This window comes from Podarcis erhardii, assembly GCF_964252035.2.
Source record: "Podarcis erhardii genome assembly, chromosome: 3".
In the NCBI taxonomy this organism is placed as follows: Eukaryota; Metazoa; Chordata; class Lepidosauria; order Squamata; family Lacertidae; genus Podarcis; species Podarcis erhardii.
This window is the reverse complement of record NC_138507.1, coordinates 1,792,013-1,813,930: the sequence shown is the minus strand read 5'-3', so window position 1 is coordinate 1,813,930 and position 21,918 is coordinate 1,792,013. Positions and strand designations below refer to the sequence as shown.

General features: G+C 42.5%; 1 protein-coding gene and 1 long non-coding RNA gene across 9 annotated transcripts in view; one reads left to right on the top strand and one right to left on the bottom strand.

Annotated features, from left to right (window-relative positions):
- Positions 1 to 15,517, top strand: part of RUNX2 (RUNX family transcription factor 2) — a gene marked incomplete at its 5' end in the record, with an annotated part of 233,279 nt that extends 217,762 nt beyond the window's left edge. For all 8 annotated transcript variants that reach the window (XM_081855573.1, XM_081855575.1, XM_081855570.1 and 5 more), the window contains one exon: positions 14,598 to 15,517. In XM_081855573.1, the coding sequence (XP_081711699.1) occupies positions 14,598 to 15,304 (707 nt within the window). In that variant the 3' untranslated portion in view covers positions 15,305 to 15,517. The remainder of the gene's footprint in view (positions 1 to 14,597) is intronic.
- Positions 1 to 21,918, bottom strand: part of LOC309338516 — a 230,229-nt gene that overhangs the window by 152,997 nt on the left and 55,314 nt on the right. The window lies entirely within an intron of this gene.

Genomic DNA, 21,918 nt, shown 5'->3' with positions numbered 1-21,918 from the left:
AAAGAAAGATACGCATTTAGCCTCCTGCTACCCCATCTGAGAAGCAAGTGGGACACATCAGTTATCCCCTCTCTCTGGGGAGCTTTGTGAGCAGGGATGCTGGTTCAGTTAAATCGCTGTACTTTATGCAACACTCAGCAGCACTCCTGTGCTGGAAGCTGCAATCCTGCAAGACATCTTGACAAGAGACTGCAGAGAAATAATTATAGGCTTTGCATAGTGAATGCTGTGGTCATCATGCCGTTGAGTTTCACTCCATTATTTTTATCTTGTTGTAATGCTTTACTTCTATACCCATGTTACATGGATCAGCTCTCAGCTGTTTCACATGTTTAGTAGAAGTAACAAAGGACTTATTTAATATCCACAAACAGTTCAGGAACCTTATAAAGTGGGTAATATCTTCCTGCCAAGCTGAGTTTTAGAATTTAATCCATTATACTTGGCATTGCATAACTCACTGAAACACCACTTTCTAAATAACTTAAACAGCAGCATGCCCCAGATTCCTGGACTTTGCCCTGCACTAGGTTTCCGCCAGCGTCCTGATCTGAACTTCTTGTGCCAATTGTCAGTTGTGGGTAATGAACTGGGGGAAATTGAGTATGTATGTATGTACAGTATTTAAAGCAGTTACATTTCCCCTCAGTTCCATCTGTAGAAGAGCCCCTTATTCTGATACTGGTTTCTTTGGGGGCAAGCAGGGGTTCCTTGGCAACTACCGTCTTATGCCTGATATGATCCTTAATCAGCTGTTACATTGCCAATTACAGAGAGTAGCAAAACCTCCTATCTGACAACTGGGCCTCTGGGCACCTAAGCTGTAGTTTGCAAAAAGTAGCAAGCCCTTTGTAGGCTCAAGGTTTCAAACTTCCTTCAATGAAGGCTTCTGAAGCTCCAACAGGGAAAGTCCCAAAGAGGAACAGACTTCCCTGTGCCAAAGCCTTGAGCTGCTATTCTCCCTTCCCCCGCAAAGGCAGGATTGCTAGGAAAGCAGAATAGTCTCAGCAGGTGAACCTGATGGGAACTGGAGCTCCTGACTCACAAACCTATGCCAAGTATGCTCCATTTGAGAGTATGGGTTTGAGAGGCCCCATCCTAATAATAGCGGAGTTGAGGATAATAGCTCCTCCTCCAGAGCTGGGTCTGTGCTGCCCTTTATTCCTCCTGTAGCTCTTTATCAAAACAGCTTCAAACACTCTGGATTCCCTTCCCAGTCTGCATGCAAGCTTGAAAGCCTTGAATCTCTTCCAAGAAGCAGATCTAATGAAGCCATACACGGGTTACCTAGCTACAGGTTTTGTTTTAAAGAGTATGATGAATCAGGACAACATGAGCAGCATATAAATCTGCATTTTAATTTCTCCACATCTAAACCCAGGCCAAGCAGAATTCAAAGGGCATTTCAGGTGGGGGAGTTTTGAGCTTTCCCACACTTTGTATATTTTAAAAACGTCCTGTATGCCTGATGAGGAACACCACGCCATAAAGACCACAATTCCACCATCACTAAGTTGACAATAACTGTTGTCATGCAAAACGATATACAGATTAGGCCAGTTATTCCACGGTGGGGGTGAAGCAGTTCATTGGCAGGAATTGCTGATTGCCGCTTAAGGGCAACTCCAAGGGGTGGAGAAAACCCGCCTTGCCTGTCAACACCAGGTGCTTTTGCATGGTGCTGAGACACCTGTTGCCTCTACCACCACATCTTGACAGATGCTGAAATAGGTAATATTGTTGTCACATACACCCAATGCCTCATAGCAGGCAGCAGCAGGGGTTGCTACTGTTTATTGCATGGGTTCAAAATGGTCAGATTAGCTACAGCTCTTTGGCTCATCCAATGTTTCCATTAGTCACATTTCTCTGAAGTCTCTCAGCCTCACTCACCTCACAGAGTGTTTGTTGTGGGGGAGGAAGGGAAAGGCGATTGTTAGCCGCTTTAAGACTCCTTAGGGTAGTGATAAAGCGGGATATCAAATCCAAACTCTTCTTCTTCTTCTCTTCATCAGGGTCTTCAGTCTTGCCTAAATATGGTGTAAGACAATCATGGGATGGATCTACACTTGTCATTTATAACGTTAAAATGTGGTATTAAGATGTGACACCAGAAGGCGCTGCAAGCCACCGACAATGAGAAACTGCCATTGAAACTTATAGGACATTCAATAATGTTTAGAAGATCAATGTAGATCCAGCCTCAGCCTTCCTAGGTATAATATGACACAGAATCAAACAAGGCAGCCTTGAAGTTGTAAGTCTGAAATTGGAAACAAATGCCACATTCCTGTCTGTTAGCAACTACACAAAGTGGACATGGCCTATGAGTGGTTTATGAGATTTGTAAGGCCTCCTGTATGTAAAACTTTTTTTAAAAAAATTACAAGGTTTTGGGATGGAAAGGCTTTTGTGAATCCTGGAACTTCTGGCTTGATCTCAGTCAAGTTCTATTCATGGTGAGCTTTCTAATCTGATTTGACTAGGCAATGACAGAAAGAAAAGCCAGTTATGATTCTTGAAGGTGGTATTAAGAGAGCCCTTCCCCACAGGTTCCAGCTAGTTTTAGAAATAAAGTCATCAGAGGAGGAGAAGCATTTTTACTGTTGACCTTTTTGTGGCTTTCTATGCTGGAAAATCCTGCACAACTGTGGAGCTGAAGTGCAAAGACTTTAATTCAAAGGCAGCTCATTGAAATCAGTGGGGAAAAATTCTTTGGTTCCAGTGAGAGCTGAACCAGGCCGCAGATGCATTCTGTGATGCCAATGTTTCATCCCAGACTGGACAGTTTAGAGACACATTTTAGGGAATTAATGGCAATCAGTGTTGCACTCAGCATACCGATTGCAGTTAAAATACAAGAGCACAGGGCTTTGAAAAATATCAGATTCCACTCAATATATCTTGCCCAAAAGGCTAGACAGTAACTTTAATTAAGTTGTTTGGCATTATTGTGCTACTCTCCTGAATCAACATTTTCCTAATGTGAGTCCAATGACTTTTTGGGTTATCAGCCCAAAAGAAGCAGTGATTTGATGAAGCAGCCTGCTCTATTACCTGTTGCTGCAAAATACTAGCTTTGCAAAATTTTGTACCTCACTAGTTTGAGGGATTGTGGGAACCAAAGACTGTTGGGTGACTACATGGGTTCACTCCTTCATAGGGGCAATAGCTCATGTTTTGCATTGTGACGGGCTCCTGTTACGGGCTTGTCATCTCTGGTGAAAAGAGACTCAGGCTGCAGCGTTAGGAGAGACGTCTGGCTCAGACCATGGAGAGATGCTGCCCGTCAAAGCTGACTGAACTGGATTCTTGACTCAGTATAAGATGCTTTCAATTCACCTTGACAGCTATGGTGTGTACTCTTGTTTTTAAATAACAGATGGTGGCCATGAAATGAAAATTGAGATGTATTTTCTTTTGATATTGGACTACGATGGGCATCAGTTATTTTGGGAAGAAGCCCAAAAATACTTGGGAGCTAAAACTGCAGATGAATCCACAGGTTTATTTTATTGGGTAATTTGAGTTCTGCCAAATATTTGTAGTGTAAAGAAATCATAAAAATTTGCTGGTGGTCCTAGCCTGGTGGGTATTCCTCACATATTTAAGAAAGTTGTAGGAACTGTGAGAAGAATGTTTAATCTATTAGCTTAAAAATAAATTAAATGTCTTCAATAAAAACAAATGAAGTATAGATGATAGAAATATATTTTCGCTTATCTTACAGAGGCATTTTTGCTCTGGGCCTATTTGCCTTTCATTATCATAGTTTTGATTTCCTCTGTTAGGTGCATAGAAGTTTAGTCTGCCTCTCTGTATCATCTGTTTTGAAATAACATTGGTACCTGTGAAAGATTATTATTGTCAGTTAAGTATTCTGGTCACATGTGCATTAAAAAAAGGTCAGTTTATTTTTTATTTTCAAAGGCAGCATGATCTCCATTCACTTGAAATTTCTTTAAAATCATTATGATCTACAAAAAAAGTCTTACAAGCTATTTGGAAATATAAAGGATAAATGCCAAAGCCTTTAAATATACAGTAGATGAACCAGAGCAGCCACTTCTGTCTTAGTCAGGTTCTTCACGGTCTATCATGAGAAATGAATGCTCTTCCAACAGTGCTCTAAGTAATGCGAGTGACATCCCCATGTTTGACTCTTTTCTGCATCTACTCCTCAGGGGGACGTGTGTCTGTGGCCACAGGACTGATGGAGCTGAAGCTATTGGTTTCGACATTTAGTGGAGGATTGTTTTGTTGGTTTGCTAGTTAGCTGCAGCTGAGTTTCTCTTGCATGTGAAACACAACATGCTTTGCACTTGAAGTAAAAGCTAGTGGTAATATTTCTAATGGGAATGTGTGGTGAGTGGAGACTTCAGTGTTAGCAATTTCTGGAATATCTAATGTGTTGTGCAGGATAGAATCAAATCCTGTTTTCCACAGGTGTAGTCATCTGAGATTGCTGGTCTGCTATATCCTCCCCTAATAGTAGTTGGGACTGAAAGAACATTTTGCAGTGCCTCTTGTGCGAGATCCCTTCTGTTCAGGAGCTCAAACTTCCTCAGTCAAGCAAGGAGTGTTGACTTAACACTTTTCAGTTCTTGTGAACATAACCTGAGATATGAGACAAAATGGGCAGGAACTTTTCTCCCCATTTGCTTTGTGAGAAACGAGCCTGCTGTCACTTTTCAGAGTTTTTACCCAATGAAAGAAGTCATCTCCCTCCTGGCCTGGAGCACAGCTGCCTTCTTTGGATGGAGCTTCAGTCTGCTTGTGTCCACCCAGCCCTTCAGGCACCAGTTCAGAATCCCAGCAACTTCCTTGATGTTAGATGAAAAAGAGAAATAGAGAATTCTTTATGTGGTCTTTCAGTAGAAAAGGAATCCCCCTTTCTGAACCTGTGGGCAGTAGTAGCCTTAATAAGGGATGGCTTTTACACATGGCCTTTTCATCTCAGGATATAAAAGCACTTTGCAAACATGGATCAGTCCAATTGATGTGTATCCACCTAACTGCAGCCACCTCTAAGGCATGTGGTTGTCATTGTGGCTGGAACAGCCCAGGTCAAATGTTTTTGCCCGCCTGGGATAAGCATGGAAGAGCAATACAAGCAAGGCATGTTTTATGTATCTCCCCCTTGCAACTACCATATTTAATTTTTCATTTAAATGGCACATAGGATAACATTTTAAAAAATCAAAGGATCTTACAGACTCCATGTCAACAGTCTGAATGTACCTCAGGTCAACAGTGGTGAAAGGCATTGGTTTATGGTGTCTGCTGAGTGGCCTGTTGAGGAAATGTGTTTGGAAACATCAGCCCCAGGGCAGGTGTCTGCACTTCTGTGGGACGGCACAAAGTAAGCAGGCTATAGTAAATGAAATCTGTATTCCTCTCCTAGGGTGGCAGCGTAATTCGACAACAGCTCCACTTCCACGAGCTAGTTAATAATCTACTCTTAGGCAGAGTTTCCTGAGGGTCCAAGATGTTGGCTCCTTCTCTGTATCTCCTTCCTTTTTTACTGTGGAAATATGAATGTCATCGCAAAAGGGCCTGTGATGCTGCTCACTTGTGTTAGTGAAATATACTTGGAGTTGCGTAGTGATTTCATGCTCTTTATTGCAGCTTGTAAACACTGAATTGGGTCCTGTGTGATTGGCTTGACTCTGCTTCCCTTCTGGGACCTGATTGGGCTGCTCCTGCAGGCCAATCAGTTGTTGCATTCCAGGATCCTCCAGACCTAATAGGCTGGTTAGCTTCCTTAGGCCAATCTGGTTGTTGCGCTCTAGGATCCTACGTGCCTATTGTTCTAGGATCCTAGCTCAGTTGGGATGTTACAAGATTGGTGGATGCTACTTGTGGGACATCTAGTGCTCTGTGGAGCTTTTTTCACTCTCTACATTTTTAAGTGCAGCCAGAAAATGTATCAGAACATCAGAAAAATCAGAAGAGATGTCACATGAACTCTAGAGAACACCAAATAAATTTGCTTGATATGGGTTTCATGTTTCCCACTGCTTCCATTATAAAGGCTTGGAACATCAGCTATTTTCTGACCACTTTGCTTGCATAAATTTTTAAAGTACAAATAGGCAAATGTAACAAAAAAGAGGGCTCATTGGGAAGGTCACAGTATCTCCCACAATGTGAGGATCCTACTTTCATCTCAAAAAATCCTAGATTATGTTGTCTTGTGTTGCCGCTTTATGCTATATTTTTAAAAATAAATTTATTGTAGGTTTTTCCTTTGAGGTTTTTGTTTATTTTAATAGCAACAGAATACCCTCTGGCCTCCTTTGGAGCCATCATAATTAGGAGGATGGATCAGTAAATTTCCAGCAAAACTTTGTTTTTTAAAACTTGGAAGACTTTATTTCTTCTAAAAATAGTTTCATTGGTCAATAGCTTAAAAAAACACACAATCTCCACAAAGGGCTTGTTAGGAAAAGTTAGGAGAGTACCTGACAGATTTGTGGATAGATGGATAGATATCAATCTATTTTATCAGTTTCCCCCCACAAAACAGTTTCTTTTAAATGATATGAGAAAACTCCACCGTAAATATCAACAATTTAATGTGTGCCTCAAATGTTAGTTAGCATGATATCATTTTCCCAAGTCCATTCAGGCTGCGCTGTTAGTTCATTGCATTATTGCAAATAAGATTACAGCATTCTTTGACAATTGCTACAGCCTTTTTGCCAACCCATTGGGCATGTGCAGGGAGTGCCGTGGGATCAAAGCCAGGCAGCCCCCACGGAGAAGTGGAACTTCCACCTGGGATCTAGATTCAGGTAGGTAGCCGTGTTGGTCTGATGCAGTCGAAATATATAAAAAAACAAACTTAGTTGGTCTCTAAGGTGCTACTGGACAATTTTTTAAATTTACTTTATATATTCCACCTGGGACTTGGCAAAGGGTCCCCACAATTTCCAAGCTCCTGCAGCCAATCAGAAGCTGCGCTTTGGTTTTTGAATAGTTCCTTTGACGCCCAGAATGAAATATGTTCAAAAACCATGGTACGACTGTGTGTGTGTGTGTGTGTGTGTGTGTGTGTATATATATATATATATATAATCAGATACAGGGCAATATCCATTATTTCTTGCCTTACTAGGCAACGTTTCCTTCTCTAAAACCCAATGCTGACTGGCTTCTTCCATTGAAAATTTGGACTTAAAAGAATAACCCGTGAGTAATTGGAACTTGGATTAAAAAGGGGAATTTTTTTTTTTAAAAAAAATTCGGAGCGAGCGGGGGAGGTGCAAAAAGGAAGTCAGCCTCCCCCCTGTTGTAGAGGAGTTAAAGCAAAGGATTTGACAACTAAGATCGAGTGCAACCTTATTTTGATAAAGTCATTAATTTCGCGATGGAAAATTACAAGACTGGGCTGGAGGAATGTGAATTAAAATGCAACCCCCCCCCCCCGAAACCCTGGGAGCGAGCTGTGAGAGCGCCGGGAGAGGAGAAATAGAGGTTTTGACAGCTGTCAAAGGAGCTGTCAAAGCGGAAGAACAAAAAGAGAACTTTGTTACGAGGACTTTGCTGGTTACATTTGTTACAAATTGGATATAAATTGTTTAAAACAAGGAATAATAAGTTACTTTGACTGTTGGGTGTGATCGGGAAGGAAACTGAGTTATTACAATCCCTCTAGAGGAGCTGTGGGACACTACAAGCATTGCTGGCATGGAATTTGAATAGGACTTTTTATCTCCTGGGAAACTGCAGAAATGGAACACTATTTTGTCTACAGAGGTCTATACACTAAAGGAGACAATAGATTTATCTATTGAAGAATGGAAGGGACTTGACGTAATGTTTCGTTCCTGAATAACAAAGCCTCTGCAGAGGAATTAGAAGCTTTTGGAATTAGAACATTTGTGCAGGAGAGCAGGGGAAAAAAAAAGGAGGAGAGAGATCAACAAGAACAACAAGAATAACAAGAACTGGACAAAGTTGGAAGTGGGAACATTTGGGACATCCAGATCTGAAAGGTCTAAAGAAATAAAATTGGAGTTTTTACTCTTAAATACAAAGATCTGGATGGAAAAAATGGACCTTTTTGAGACAGACTCCTTCCAAGATTGGACATTTGAAATTAAAGATGATCAAAAGACGGCAAAGACTATTAAAAAGATGGCAAAGTGGACTGGTGAAAGATTATGGTTTAGATGTGGGAGCTTCAGGATGACAGTAGACATTGATGGACATTGGGAACGCAACCAGGAAAGGGGGGAGGGAAATTTGGAATCCAAAGGGTGTTAAATTACATTTTATTCTTTTTTCTATTTTTTTTATTCTAATCTGTATTGTATACTAAAGAGGGGAACTCGTGGAAGGGAACAGGTCGATTTTAGGGGATGGGAAAATATTTTTAAATTGGGACAATGATAATAATTTTAAAACTTGGGGCAAGAATTTGTTGAATTTATTTGAAAGAATTGGAATACAAGAGGGGGAGGGGAGGGGAAGTCCTGGAAAGATGCCATTGAAAATAAGGTTTTAAATTTGGATGTTTTTCTTTTTTTGCTATATTTGAAAATCTTTAATAAATATTATTAAAAAAAATAAAAAAATAAAAAAATAAAACCCAATGCTGACCTCATCCATCTGTTGACTCATTTATGGAAATAGAAAGTTGCACCTCAGTTCTTCCCCATCGTCAGACTGTCTCTCCTCACATTCCTGGTGGTGTCCCAACCTTTTCTGACCTTGGGAGTTTGAAAGAGTGCCCAGCTGGCCAAGCTCCTGGATCCCAGGCAGAATGCTACCTTTATTACAGCTGTTTCGTTTCATAGATTTAATCAGGCAGCCATCCTTTTTCAAGAAAGGTGACCCTGAGGCCTCCCCCCTCCCTCTCCAACTGCCAAAATGACTCTTCCCTGCTACTCTTCAGGCAATGTGGTAAAGCAATGAAAATGGAGAAACGTCTATTAGAGCCAGGCCTCGCAAGGTGTTTGCCTTTCTTTAATAAATATGAAGTTCTTTTAGAGATGCACCCAAACCAGAAACCAGCCTGAATGTTGTGTGCAAACTCTGGACACATATCTGGGCTTGTCATTTTAAAAATTTGATCTCATGTCTTATTTGTTTAGGCACAACATTGTAATGAAATGTGAATAGCCGGTTGGTTGGCTGATATGTGACTAAGAGTTCAAGTGGCAGAGGCAAGTAATTTGTTTGCAGCAAAGCTAAAAGCAAACTCAAACCTAGACAGACTTGAGCAATCCTAGTCTCACCTCATGTTCCACATAACACACTTTAGGCCCTTCTGGGTTTTTTTTTGGGGGGGGGTTTAAAATCATTTTAAGTGGGACTCAAAAACATGTTCTGTACATTCTTATTTTAAATAAAAATAAAATAAAATTTACCCACCTTGACCTCAGCTCTATGGATCTCTCTTATCCATCACTTTATAAAATGTCTTTCATAGAATTAATTAGCAGAAAACATTTCCATGTTGAGTCATTGCTTTTTCTTTCAGATTTGAATCAGGGGTTTGACTGCTGCTTCAATAATGGTGGTCACTAAAATGGAGTTGTCTTTTTCCTTCTCACTCCATAGGATACCTGAGCTCATATTCTGATTCCTATTTTAAGCAACTTGATTTTTACTCTCTCCTCCTAGAAATATTTCCTAAGATCATGCAGAAATTCTCTGTGGTGGCCTCATATACACCTAAGGGTATAATTCAGACAGGATTGTTAGGTGGTATGTAGTCTTGATCTGCAATACACTTTCCATAAAACAACAGCCGGTCACCTTGCTCAAGGTAATCTGAAAAAGATTGTGTTTTTAGTGGACTTGGGCATCTTCATTTAGAAGGAATCACCTTCAGCCAGACTAGACAGTGGTGAAGGAAATCAATCATATGGACAGAATAGATGTTCAACAGCAAGCAGCATTCTTGTGGATAACACTTAATCCTTGCACAATTTGGGAGACAGTTTGACCCCTAAAAGGGCAGCATGGGGTTCACAAGCTTTTATTTTGCTTTCAGTATCAATGCAGGGGATAGAAGCACTTGCAGGCCAAACGTACTGAGTGACAGGTGGATTCATAAGTCCTCCCATCGACTGGTTCCTTAAATCTTTGCAGATTTGCAGTCTGGAATCTGAAATGGTGGCACTGACTGGAGTTTGACATAACTATTGGCAGAATGGTGAGGAGGGGGGAATTTGTGCCAGCAGACCAAGAAAACACTCTCCTGGGTGTGTTGGATGGTTTTTGATTCATTTTTTTTGCATATGGAAGAATCTCATCCCTTTCCCTTCCTGGCTACATAGGTTGGTTTGTCTCCCCCAGCCTTCCCCAGCTGGGGTGGGCCCAGGGTGTTTTATGCCCATCACTGCATGATGGGGTGGTGCCAGCTGCCCTTCATGAGGAGGTGGTGAAGCTACTCTTTAAAATCCCGCCCCCCCGGACCCAATAACAATGGCTATTTGCCAATACCCTTTTGGGGGGTAAGGCAGTAGACAGGGTGGCAGCACATCAAATGCTACTGTTCCTGGATGACACTGATGTTTCAAAAGCCAAGTCATAGACCCCCACTTATGAAAATGTTGATATCTACGGTAGTTTCTGTTATGTGCCTGGTGCCACGGACACCCTGGGTAGGTTATGCAGACCCACCAATTGGGAACGACTCATCTAGATTCAATTCAGTATGGGTTTAGGCCCGGTTTCAAGCCTGAATTTGCCTTAGTCACCCTGATGGATGACTTATATCAGGAGAGAGACAGGGGATGTGCAACCCTGCTTCTCTTACTTGGCCTCTACTTTTGATACTATTGGCCCTGGTCTCCTTCTGGACTGAATTGGGTGGGTATCAGAAACACTGCACTACAAGGACTCCTTTCCTGTCTGCATGGTCAAGTCTGGAGAGTAACACTGGGGGAGTTCTCTTCGACCCCCATCACCTGTGCTATGGGGCTCTGCAGGGTAAGGACTTGAACCTTGATTTCCCAGGTCACAGTCCAACCCTCTAACCATTTCATCACAGTGGTGGTATTTAATATCTGTATGGAGCTACTGGGAGCAGTCATTAGAAGTTTTGCAGCATGCTGCCATCAGTATGCTAATGACACATAGCTCAGTATTTCCAGAACGATGGAATTGGGAGAGGCTGTGCAAGCCCTGGACCAGTACCTTAATGCTGTGGTGGACTGGATGAGGGCCAATAAACCAAATTTGAACCCTGGGAAGATAGACATTCTGTGTGTACAGGATTGCCATATCCAGGAAGACACAAGATTTACCCACCCGGGAAGAATGGCAGATGAAGGTGATGGACTATATGGAACTGGCGGAAATGACTGGCAGAATCTGAGACCAGGGAGAAGAGTCGGTGGAAGAAGATTGGAAAAAGTTTAAAGACTATTTACAGAAATATTGTAAAATTAATGAATGTTAGAAAAATGATGGAATGAAGTTATATGGCTTTAGCAGAAATGTTATAAGGAATTAGGTACAGACAGATTGTAAATGTACTAAAAGGAAAAAACAAGGTTAAAATATGTTAAGTTTAATTATAGGACAGAAAACAGAGGAAGATGGAAAGGAATTGCCGAAACAGTTAATTGAAATGGAATACAAAAAGGGAGGTGTGAGGAAGTCAGTGAAACAAGTGAATGAAAGCTAAGATTGAAAATATTGGAAGTGTTTTTAATTCTTTTTGTTTTGTTTTGTTTTGTTAATTCAATGTTCTATGTAGTGTTTTTCTTTTTCTTTTTGTATTGTATTATATTGATTTGTTTAATTCTCTTTCTTTCTTTTTGTAATCTTTAAACTCTTAATAAATATTATTATTTCTTTTTTTTTTAAAAAAGGATTGCCATATCCAGAAGAGAGGTCAATTGCCTGTTCTGGATGGGGTTGCAGTTCCACTAAGGGAGGAAGTGCATAATCTGGGGGTAATCCTAGATGCATCTTTGTCATCAGAGACCCAAGTGACCTTTATGATTAGAAATTACTTTTGCCAGCTTCATCTGGTGCACTAGCTTTGGCTGAATCAGGATCACTTGTCCACCATGGTTGGGGGGGGCAGGGATGGGGGGGGGAATGTTGAGGAGTTTTTTGGGTGGTGGTGGGGGCTTACCTGGACAAGTGGAGCAGCCACAGTGGCTTTTGGAGAAACCTTTAAAAATAAAAAATAAAAAATAGTTTAACAACTGATAGCAGTCCTTTCACAAGGGCTCACTAGGAATAATGCTTCATCAAGACTCAGGGCTCATCTACAACTGCCACCTAGAAAGCACAGGTCCAGAAGGTCTACTTACATTTGTTCTGGTTCAGTAGTAAACAACAGGTTTCTCCAGGGGAAAGTGGCAGAATAAGCTGAAGAGCCCCTAGCTGCAGGGCGATGTCTCTCACCCGAAAGGGTAACAGTGTCACCGCGATGGGTTTCTACTGGACTTTGCTGCTAGTAGCATAGAAAAAGAACATAACTTCCTATATGGCTTCTCTGCAGCAGTCACCGTCTACTATGTCTGCAGAACCTGCCCCTTTGACTGGGCATGACTTGGGGACCCTCTACCTGGGCCTCTACTACCCCCTTTGCAGTTCACAGTGGTACCTACAGTTGCAGAGGGGTCTTCAGCAGATAGAAAGGGGGCAGACTTTAACCTGCTATCAGTGGAAGGGTTGCTGAAAATAGATGATACTCTTTGCTTATTTCTCTCGGGCCAACACAGTTTCCTAGTAGCTGTCATGACAGTTTTTATAACAGTGACATTGAGCTTTGAACTTAAGAAGAAGAAGCATAAAACACCTGTTTGTGAGCATCTCCAACTTTGTGTGTAGTAAGCTTTGTAGAGTGAGCACAGTTACTCAGTTTAATGCTCGCAGGTACAAAAAGGTAACACTGCATTTGTTTGATGATTCTTCCTAACCATACAGTAAGATATGCAAATTAATGTACATATTTTTGTGTGTGTGTTCCAAAATTATTGCATTGTAATAGCAATGAGCAACAATAACGAAAAAACCTCTATTTCTGAATTTGTGCATTGCTACTGTCAAGATGGCAAGTCCACAGCCATGTCCCAACTCCCAACATTTTATGCAAGGGCCTCTTTCTGCCAGAGCTCATTCGTGGATATGCACAGACTACAGCTGTAGGTGATTTGACTTCAGGCTAGATAAAATTAATGATGCAATGAAAGCAGGCAGACCAAAACATTAACTCCCAACAGATCAAGAGTTAAAATTCAGGCAGAAGGCTGCTTTTAGTGATGGATGAACGAAATCCAATAGTGTGTGGTTCACTATGCCTTTGTTGGAACTGGGATTCCTTCCTCTGTGCTGGTCTGGAGTGCAAAGGACCAGCTTTTCAACCTATCAGGAGAAGCTGAGAACAGCACACAACAAATTAACCCTTTCAGGATAAGAGGCTTGTTGTCGCTGTTCCTATCATTCTTCAAATTACAGCTTCGTTAAATCAGTTATTATTTTTAAGTGGCTCATCCTTCCCCTTCTTCTCAATTCTGCCCCTTGTTCTCTTTTTTCTTTTGATTTCTACCCTTAATCCACCTTTTGCCAATTTGGACTGGACACTTCTGCATATTCCCTGTGCCCAGAATGTTTGGACTGGTCAAATGGAAGCTGATGGCCTGGCCTGGCCCAAGCAAGTCCAGCTTACCTTACCTCCTTCCTTGTGCGATGGATTAATGGTGTTCACAGCAATGCCAGACCTTGAAAAAGAATATGCAAAGGAAGAGAAATAGTAAAATTTCTATATTTCAACCACTAGGTTCCAAACCATAGATGGGGCACAAAACAAGGAAAAGTCAGTGAAGCTGAATCCTAAGCAAGCGGGGTTTTGCATAGCTAGAAACTAGTGGGGTTATATTTGAAAATGTGAGGTAAGGATTCCTTGGGGCTATGTGCTTTCCTTATGCAGTAAGGAAAGTAGAGTACTGGCAAATTCAAAAGTGCAGGATTTCTTCATTATGGTCACACCACGTCCCCTCACAGTGGCACCCTCTACTTTTCGTTGCTCTCTACATAAAGGTGTGATGTTCAACTTTCTAATCAGCATTTAATGAGGGCAGAGGTGAGGGAGAGCCTCACACCTGCTGAATTTTGTCCTAGGGATAGGTACAATTTTTAAGTCACACCTTACTATGGATCAGAACATAATTATCCTTTCAATTTTGTACACATTTTAGAATTTGGTTATTGACTCTAGAAAGTAAAAACAACAACAACATAAAATTAGTATTTTAAAATAAAATGTGTTTTAAATTGCAGACACTCAGATAAAATACATAATTTATTTTAATAACTCTTATATTAATGCAGAAATGGGATAGAATGGAAGCATGCAAAACTGAAACAGACCATATATAGACTTGCACATCTATTCCTAGTTGTGATAAGCTGTTGCAGTCCTTTTTAGCAACAAGGAATTTAGCAAGGGGAGGACATTTAAGGGAAGGGGAATGGAACTAGAAAGAGATAGGCTAGGCTATTAGGAACATACACCTCAGATTTTCTATTTCCATCCAGCCAATGGCATCCCTCCCCACCTCTGTTTATACTGCATGGTCATCATTGTTTTTCTTGCATGGTTATTGTTGTTTCTCTTACAGACTCAGAACCTTGCACCCCTGACACCCCCTCTGCCACTGCCTCGCCATCATCTTCTGAAGATCCTGCAACTCTCACAGCTCCTCCCTCACCATCCCCTCCCTATGGCTGCGAGGCCTCCATGTTCTCACCACCACTGTCCACCTGCACCATGGCCCTGAATCCTGAAATGCCACTGAGAACAACAGCTTCTGCCACGCTGAACCCAACCTCTGCTTCCACTTCCTCCCCAAATCCTGGGCTTTCTTACACTGCCCCACCAGCTGCCTCTGCTTCAGCTCTGCAACCGAGCCTTTGTTCCCCTGCGGGGGTAGCCGTTTCACCCAGCCCTGCTCCTCACCTTATTGACTGGCTTCCATACCTCGCTTCAGTGATGACCAGCACAAAGCGGGGGAAGGAGGAAGAGCAGCCACCCACAGGGACGGAGCATGTGAAGAGGAGTGGAAGCACCTATCTGCCTGCGCTTAGCGAAGGAGGAAGTGTCCAGGCAGGGTTCATCAAGCAGCAGCCTCCTGAATCCGTTTTCTCACCGCCACCGTCATTCCCAGCCATTCCCCCACCTTCTGAACAGGCACCTGCAACTCTAGGGGACATCCTGGCAGAGCTGAAGACCATGAACAACCACCTTTCTGTCATTGCAAGGGCTCTTAGCCAGCTAACCTCAGCCTTAGCATCCCAGCAGGAGTCTACCAATACGCCAGGTTTGTAAGAGAGGAACACTTCCAGGCCTTTTCCTTGGACAGAGTCTGCCACATGCTTTTATTGGGAAAGCAAATAATATACGTGTGGGAGCGTTTGAAAGAGATGCCATTAGAAATGTCATGGTCATGGTGATGTCCTTGCTTCCTCAACTTCTTTTCTTACTTCTGTTGGAATGCAGATGTGAAAACTGTATCAACATCTATAAAGTCTGTATCTGTAACTTGTAGTATTTCTCTTTCTTTCCATCTTTACAAAAGCAAAAACCCAAAGCATTCACTATGAAGAGTTTGTTCAGATTGAACATGCCCCACTGGCTTAACTGGACTCCTCTAGGAGTGGTTTTTTGTTGTTGTTTTTTGCGGGGGTGGGTTGTTACTTGTCCACAAGAAAAGGTGATGATGTAAATTCCAATCCAGTGAAGGAGACTCATGCATATATAAAGTTTTCTCTGCAATCACAGTCAAGGGTGCTACAAGGTGGGACAACAAGGAGAACAGCAGGGTGGATTAATAAACTGATATGCAGCTTAGCTAGGACTACCAAGAATGCCATGGAAGGTTAGGTTGGGAAGTCGGTATAGAAATTATGTTGGATGGTGAAATATGTTGTGTAAACAGGGAAATTGGAAAATGCATAATAAATAAATAAATCACAGTCAAGGGTGGCTCTACTATTAAACAAATGAAGCTTAAGCTTCAGGGTTGCTCATCCTGGAGGGACCTCAGAACCAACTTTACCTCAAACTGCTTAAAAACTTTGAGTCCAGGAGACCCACTTTGAGTTGCATGACTCAAACAGATTAATTTTTGGTTGTATATATTTCAACAATTCCCAAGTTTGTGAGTCAGTAGCACAGATGTTGCAAAGGTGTAGCGGTCTGTTGTGAAACAACCCCATTGAAGAAGAGAACAGGGCTTCCCCAGACCCCACGGCTGGTTGCGAAGGGGCCCCTCTCACAGCTCAAGCTGCCTGCCCCACTGCTCACAGGGAAGGGAGGTGTGAAGGTCTTGCACTTCAAGGATTTCATTTTTTATTATTTATCCGTAACTTGTGTAGTGCCATTAATATCCATATTACAACTCTTGACCACACTCTTCAGGGCTCACACAGAAATACAGGAAGAATCCTTCTAATGGTCTTTGTGGAGTTAGCCGAGGGTTGTAAAAGATCCCCTGGCCACGTTGACAACAGCCCCCTCAGTCATGCACATAGAACCAGAAAAGGCTGAAAACCCAGACCCAAAGCTACTGGGATTGGCTACGCTGAATGAGTGCACCCTATTATTAAATAAACCCAATAAAAAGTGTGTTTAGATGTCTGTAGATACTGGCTGAAATTTATGGACAACATTATGTAGTCACATTGAAAATATCTTTACAGTATCTTCTAATCCTAAATTATAACACTGTTTGGTTTGTCCAAATGGCTTGGTGGGCACCCAAAATAAACTGGAGTGCTTTTTCCATGGGGTTACATATTTGCTAAAAGTTACAGTGGCATGAGGCTAAAAGGGAGGCAGCACCATGTCTAAGTTCACCAAGGTACATTTGATGTTCTGCCATATAGGAACATAAACATACAGGAATCTTAAGAGAGGAATTTATGAATGGCTAAAAAAGGTAAAGGGACCCCTGGTCATTAGGTCCAGTTGTGACCAACTCTGGGGTTGCGGCGCTCATCTTGCTTTATTGGCCAAGGGAGCCGACGTACAGCTTCCGGGTCATGTGGCCAGCATGACTAAGCCGCTTCTGGCGCACGAGAGCAGCGCATGGAAACGTCGTTTACCTTCCCGTTGGAGCGGTACCTATTTATCTACTTGCACTTTGACGTGCTTTCGAACTGCTAGGTTGCCAGGAGCAGGGACCAAAAAACGGAAGCTCACCCCGTCGCAGGGATTCAAACCGCCGACCTTTTGATCAGCAAGTCCTAGGCTCTGTGGTTTAAACCACAGCGCCACCTGCGCCCTTCTAATGAATGGGTAGTAAACCCAGTTTTGTGAAAAGCAGCTTTTCCCAGAGAATAAAACCTGGGAAAACATAATGGAGGCTAGCATTACCAACAACTAAGGGTAGTCAAATCTGTCAACTTCAGTTTTTCTCTGTTTCTCAGTTTTCTAGTCTCCACATTTCCATATTCGTTTGAGGGGTTTTTTTTAAGTCCCCATAAAAATCCATCAGCATCTGAGTGTATCCTGGGGAACACATGCTTCCATCCAATTTTGTCTAATATGCACATTTCTGCTAACCAGTTTCCCCTATTAGAACTCGTGATGTTATTTTCACATAAATATGCATTTTAATGTACATTTCACCTCCAAGTGTACTTTTTTTTGAGTATACATTGCTTGGTTTTGGAATTGTGCTGTAAATTTCAGAGGTGGACACATTTCAAAGGATGGCTGTCTTTCAGTTCCTTCAGAAAGTGTGGATCTGGTAGCTTTGCTTCTACTAGTGTCCTTAACCAAATTTCTCCCCCACCCCTCGCATGAATTAACTCAGAGCAGAGCCACAGAAATTAAGGCACATTACTAACTTAGGTTCATTAACTTTAATGAGTCTGCTGCGATGGAGTATAACTTGGTTGGGCACAACTCTTCGCTTCCCTCCCCAGTGGGGCCTTTGAGGTTTCAGCTGGTGGTGCAGCAGTAGTGAGCCCAAGCAGGTCTCAGCCAGCCCCATAACCACACACAGCTGGTTCTTGTCACTTTTACTTGGCTCCCCCAACCTCTCATGGCCAGCATAAAATGCGCAGGCCACGGGCAGGCATGGCTTATCATATTTCACCGCTTGTGGTTTGGCAAGGAAGTGGCTGCTGAGGCCCCTCCAAAATGGTGGCAAGGCCTGTGGGCCACCAATGGGCACTTCATCAGGAGCCAACGGGCCTTGGCAGCAGCTTCGGCACCATTTTGGAGGGTGCCTTGGTGACCAGTTCACCCCCAAGCCTGAGCAGCATCTTCCAAGCTGTGTTTGTGCGGCGACAGGACATGTCACCTCTGGACTCCAGCAGAATCCTATCGCCTGAGGTAGCCGCCACAGGCCACCTCATGATAAGGCCGGCCCTGAACATGGGTGGCGTCCCCAGAAGCCCCTGTGTGAACAGGCTGGCAAATCAAATACTGCTGTGCTTTGTTTTCTTTTTAATTTAATTGGGAAGCGAATCACATGAAGAGCCTCAAGCAGCAGAAGGATCTCAGAATGAATATTTCTTTTATTTTTAAAATGAAAAGGAATGATAAATGAACACACAAAGAGCCTGTTAAAATTAGTATGCAGCATTTAAATTTTATAAATTTACATTTGTCAGGATTAGGGATGGGTGAATCTCTCATTTGGTTTCTCGTTTTTCCAGTATAAGTTTAGTTCTCCACATTTCCACATCAGTTTTTGCTCCCCCTGCCAGATCTAGCAGCAACACTGTATTGCAAGCGCCTATTCTAAAATTAATAGTAATGGCCAAGAGGACCCCCCCACCTTACAATCCTGAGATTGTAGAGACAACCATGAACCGAGCGTGGGGCAGAGTTACTGCTTCAGCTTCCTGTTCTTTCTCCCAGTGCATTTACAGTGCACATGGCCAAAAACTTTGGTGTTTTTTTCAAAACAAGAACTCCATCTTCCAGAATCATTCCATTTTTATTCCAACAGCCCATTGATGATGCCTTCCTATTCCCATATTTTAAAAGCGTCAGAAGAACTCCTTAGCTCTCCAGTGAGTAAGAGGGCAGAATCAGAACCTACAAGGCACAGCATGCAGTTTAACAGCAAAAAGTCATTTGTGTAAGAAAATAAGAGTTTACATGGCATTTAAAAGAAAAGGGCAGAAAATCAATAACGACAAAAGCATAAAACTTGTAGAACTAAAGTTTAATTTGGCAAAGTTCCCGATCTCCCAGCGTGGCCTTAGATGGCTTATGGTTTGCAGGGTGCTATAGCCTTACGTGAAATCCAGCAGTCCTTTGATAACCATATTTATCCAACGGGTGCAGAATGCCGCAGCGAGACTCCTTACGGGGTCTTCGCTTAGAGATCACATTCATCCGGTGCTATACAAGCTGCACTGGCTCCCGGTGGAGTACAGGATCAGGTTTAAGGTGCTGGTTTTAACCTTCAAAGCCCTATACGGCCTAGGGCCCTCGTACCTACGGGACCGCCTCTCCTGGTATGCCCCACAGAGGAACTTACGGTCTTCAAATAAAAACACCTTGAAGGTCCCAAGCCACAGAGAGGTTAGGCTGGCCTCAACCAGAGCCAGGGCTTTTTCGGCTGCGGCTCCAACCTGGTGGAACGCTCTGTCACAAGAGACAAGGGCCCTGCAGGACTTGACATCTTTCCGCAGGGCCTGCAAGACAGAGCTGTTCCACCTGGCCTTTTGTTAGGGCGCAGCCTGACTCCCTCCTTTGGCAATCTTTTCAAGACTTTAGCTTATGGTTGCCATTAATTTTGTTTTTAACTCATTTTTATAATGTTTATAATGTTGTATTGTTTTAGTGTTGTTAGCCGCCCTGAGCCCGGCTTCGGCTGGGGAGGGCGGGATATAAATAAAATTTATTATTATTATTATTATTATTATTTCAAACTAGAGTCAGCCATATGTTCTCTCAGAACAAAGAAGCCACGAAGAAACAGGAAGTTCATTCCACAGTTAGAAATGCCAGCTGGAAACTCTCTCCAGACGAAAAGGAAGTTTTCCCTCTATTTCAGCTCACAAAGTCTATTTTGATCTTCCCACAGGAGTGAAATTCCTTCAGTCATTTGGTTAGCAGAGAGGTGTTTTGTGTGTGTATGTGAGTATGGCAGGCTTGCCAATGAAAGAAAGAATGGAAACTTAGCAAATAAGGTTCCCCAATCCCATGCAAATAAAGAAAGGGTATATCCCACTTGGCTCTGTGACCTGCAAGACACATCTGACCCAGGGGATGGTGGAGAGGGGGGAGAAGGGAACAGAGTGAAGCCACATCGCCTGGACGAAGACATAGGCTGGAACAGAATGAGTCTTCAGATTGCCCACTTCTCCAAATTTTGCAATACAGTTCTTGGCTCAAAAGAACTACCCAAAGGAGTAAGCTAATACATGTTTTAGTTCAACCTACATTTATAAATATGTAGTAGTTAGGGTTGCTGTATTTCAAAAGTGAATATCCAGACACAAAAGTTGTTGAGTTTTTCTAGTTTTGTCCACTTTCCTGGACATTTCAGCAATTTTTGCCTGGACACTGTTTACGACTGTCAAATTCCGGCTATGTCTGGGAAATTCCGGACATGTGGCAGCCCTAGTAGTAGCTCAGTTCATATCTTGGGCTAAGATAGGTTTTTAAATAAATGGAGTATAAATAGAGATTACTAGCGCATGAGTCTCAGTGGCCAAGTCCAGGAAAGGGTGCAAAGTTCTTTGCCATGAAAGCTACCTGGGACCAAGACTGAGAGCCTGCTTCTTCCGAAGGAAGGCAAGGCCATCAAGAGCAGGCAAAGCCCCCAATTCTTCAACCTGGGAACCCTCAACCCCACTCTCTCTATTTTAGCAATAGTCAAAAATTAGTCGGCATTCACATTGTTCTGAATTTTGAGGTAACCCGCTTTTGGTTGTTTGGTACGGACATACTCTCCTAAGTTTGTACTGACAGGCTGTTAAGAGTTTCCACCATTTCTCCTGCACTTCAAGCTTTTCCCTTTATTGCATCCCCAAGTAAAGAAAAGCTGGAATTACTGATTACTGGATTACTGAAGTCACACAGGTTTTTTGAGGAGAAAAGAGGTGGTAGACCCACAATGGGAAACTGCATCATAAAAAGGGGGGGGGGTTGAAGGAGTGACATGAGCAGGTGGATTAAGAAGAAAACAAACAAACAAACAAACAAACAAACAAACAAACAAACAGGAAACTGCTATGTAAACCATTGTTTTCTCAAAAGGCTGTACATTGTGCAATTAATATAGGAAGATACCTTTTCCCCATGAGTTTAAGGCATTAACAAAAATGACAACTGATCAGAAAAAGCAGCTTGACCTCCTGTTCTGCCTTTATCTGCAGCTGAATTTGCTGAGGAATGGGACATGTTCTTGGGAAAGGGAGTGATCATCCTCCCACAATCCTCCTCTGCAAAGCAAACAGAAGGAACTTGCTTTGAGTTTCACATACCAGCTCAAGTCCCCATTGTCAGCAAAACCAAATGGCAGAAATGAATCCATGGAAACCAAGCAATCAGGAGCACACGTTGCTTCTGAGAGTGTAGTCCTGTATTCCTGTTCTGAGCCTGTACAGCAGAGCAGAGAAATCTCTGCTGTACCATGTGGCTCAGTCCTTGACCTGAAGCTCTATCTTCCAGGATGGGTGAAAATGCACAAAACTCTGAGCAACTTGGAGGATGGGAATACTAACATTATGCAATAATTAGTGTAAACAGAAGCCCATGCCAGGCACAGGTGGGCATCAGACACTGGATGCATTTCACAAGCACATTTGAACTCTGAAATCAGCCCTGAGAGGCTATGTCCAAAGCTTGCAGTCCTAAGCATGCTACCTTGGAAGAAAATGTAAAGAATCATGTAAAACCACTAAAGACGGGTAGAGGTTATGGTTGTTCTGTGCCTTTCCTTTCTTGCTCAGTCTTAGTTTCTGAAAACA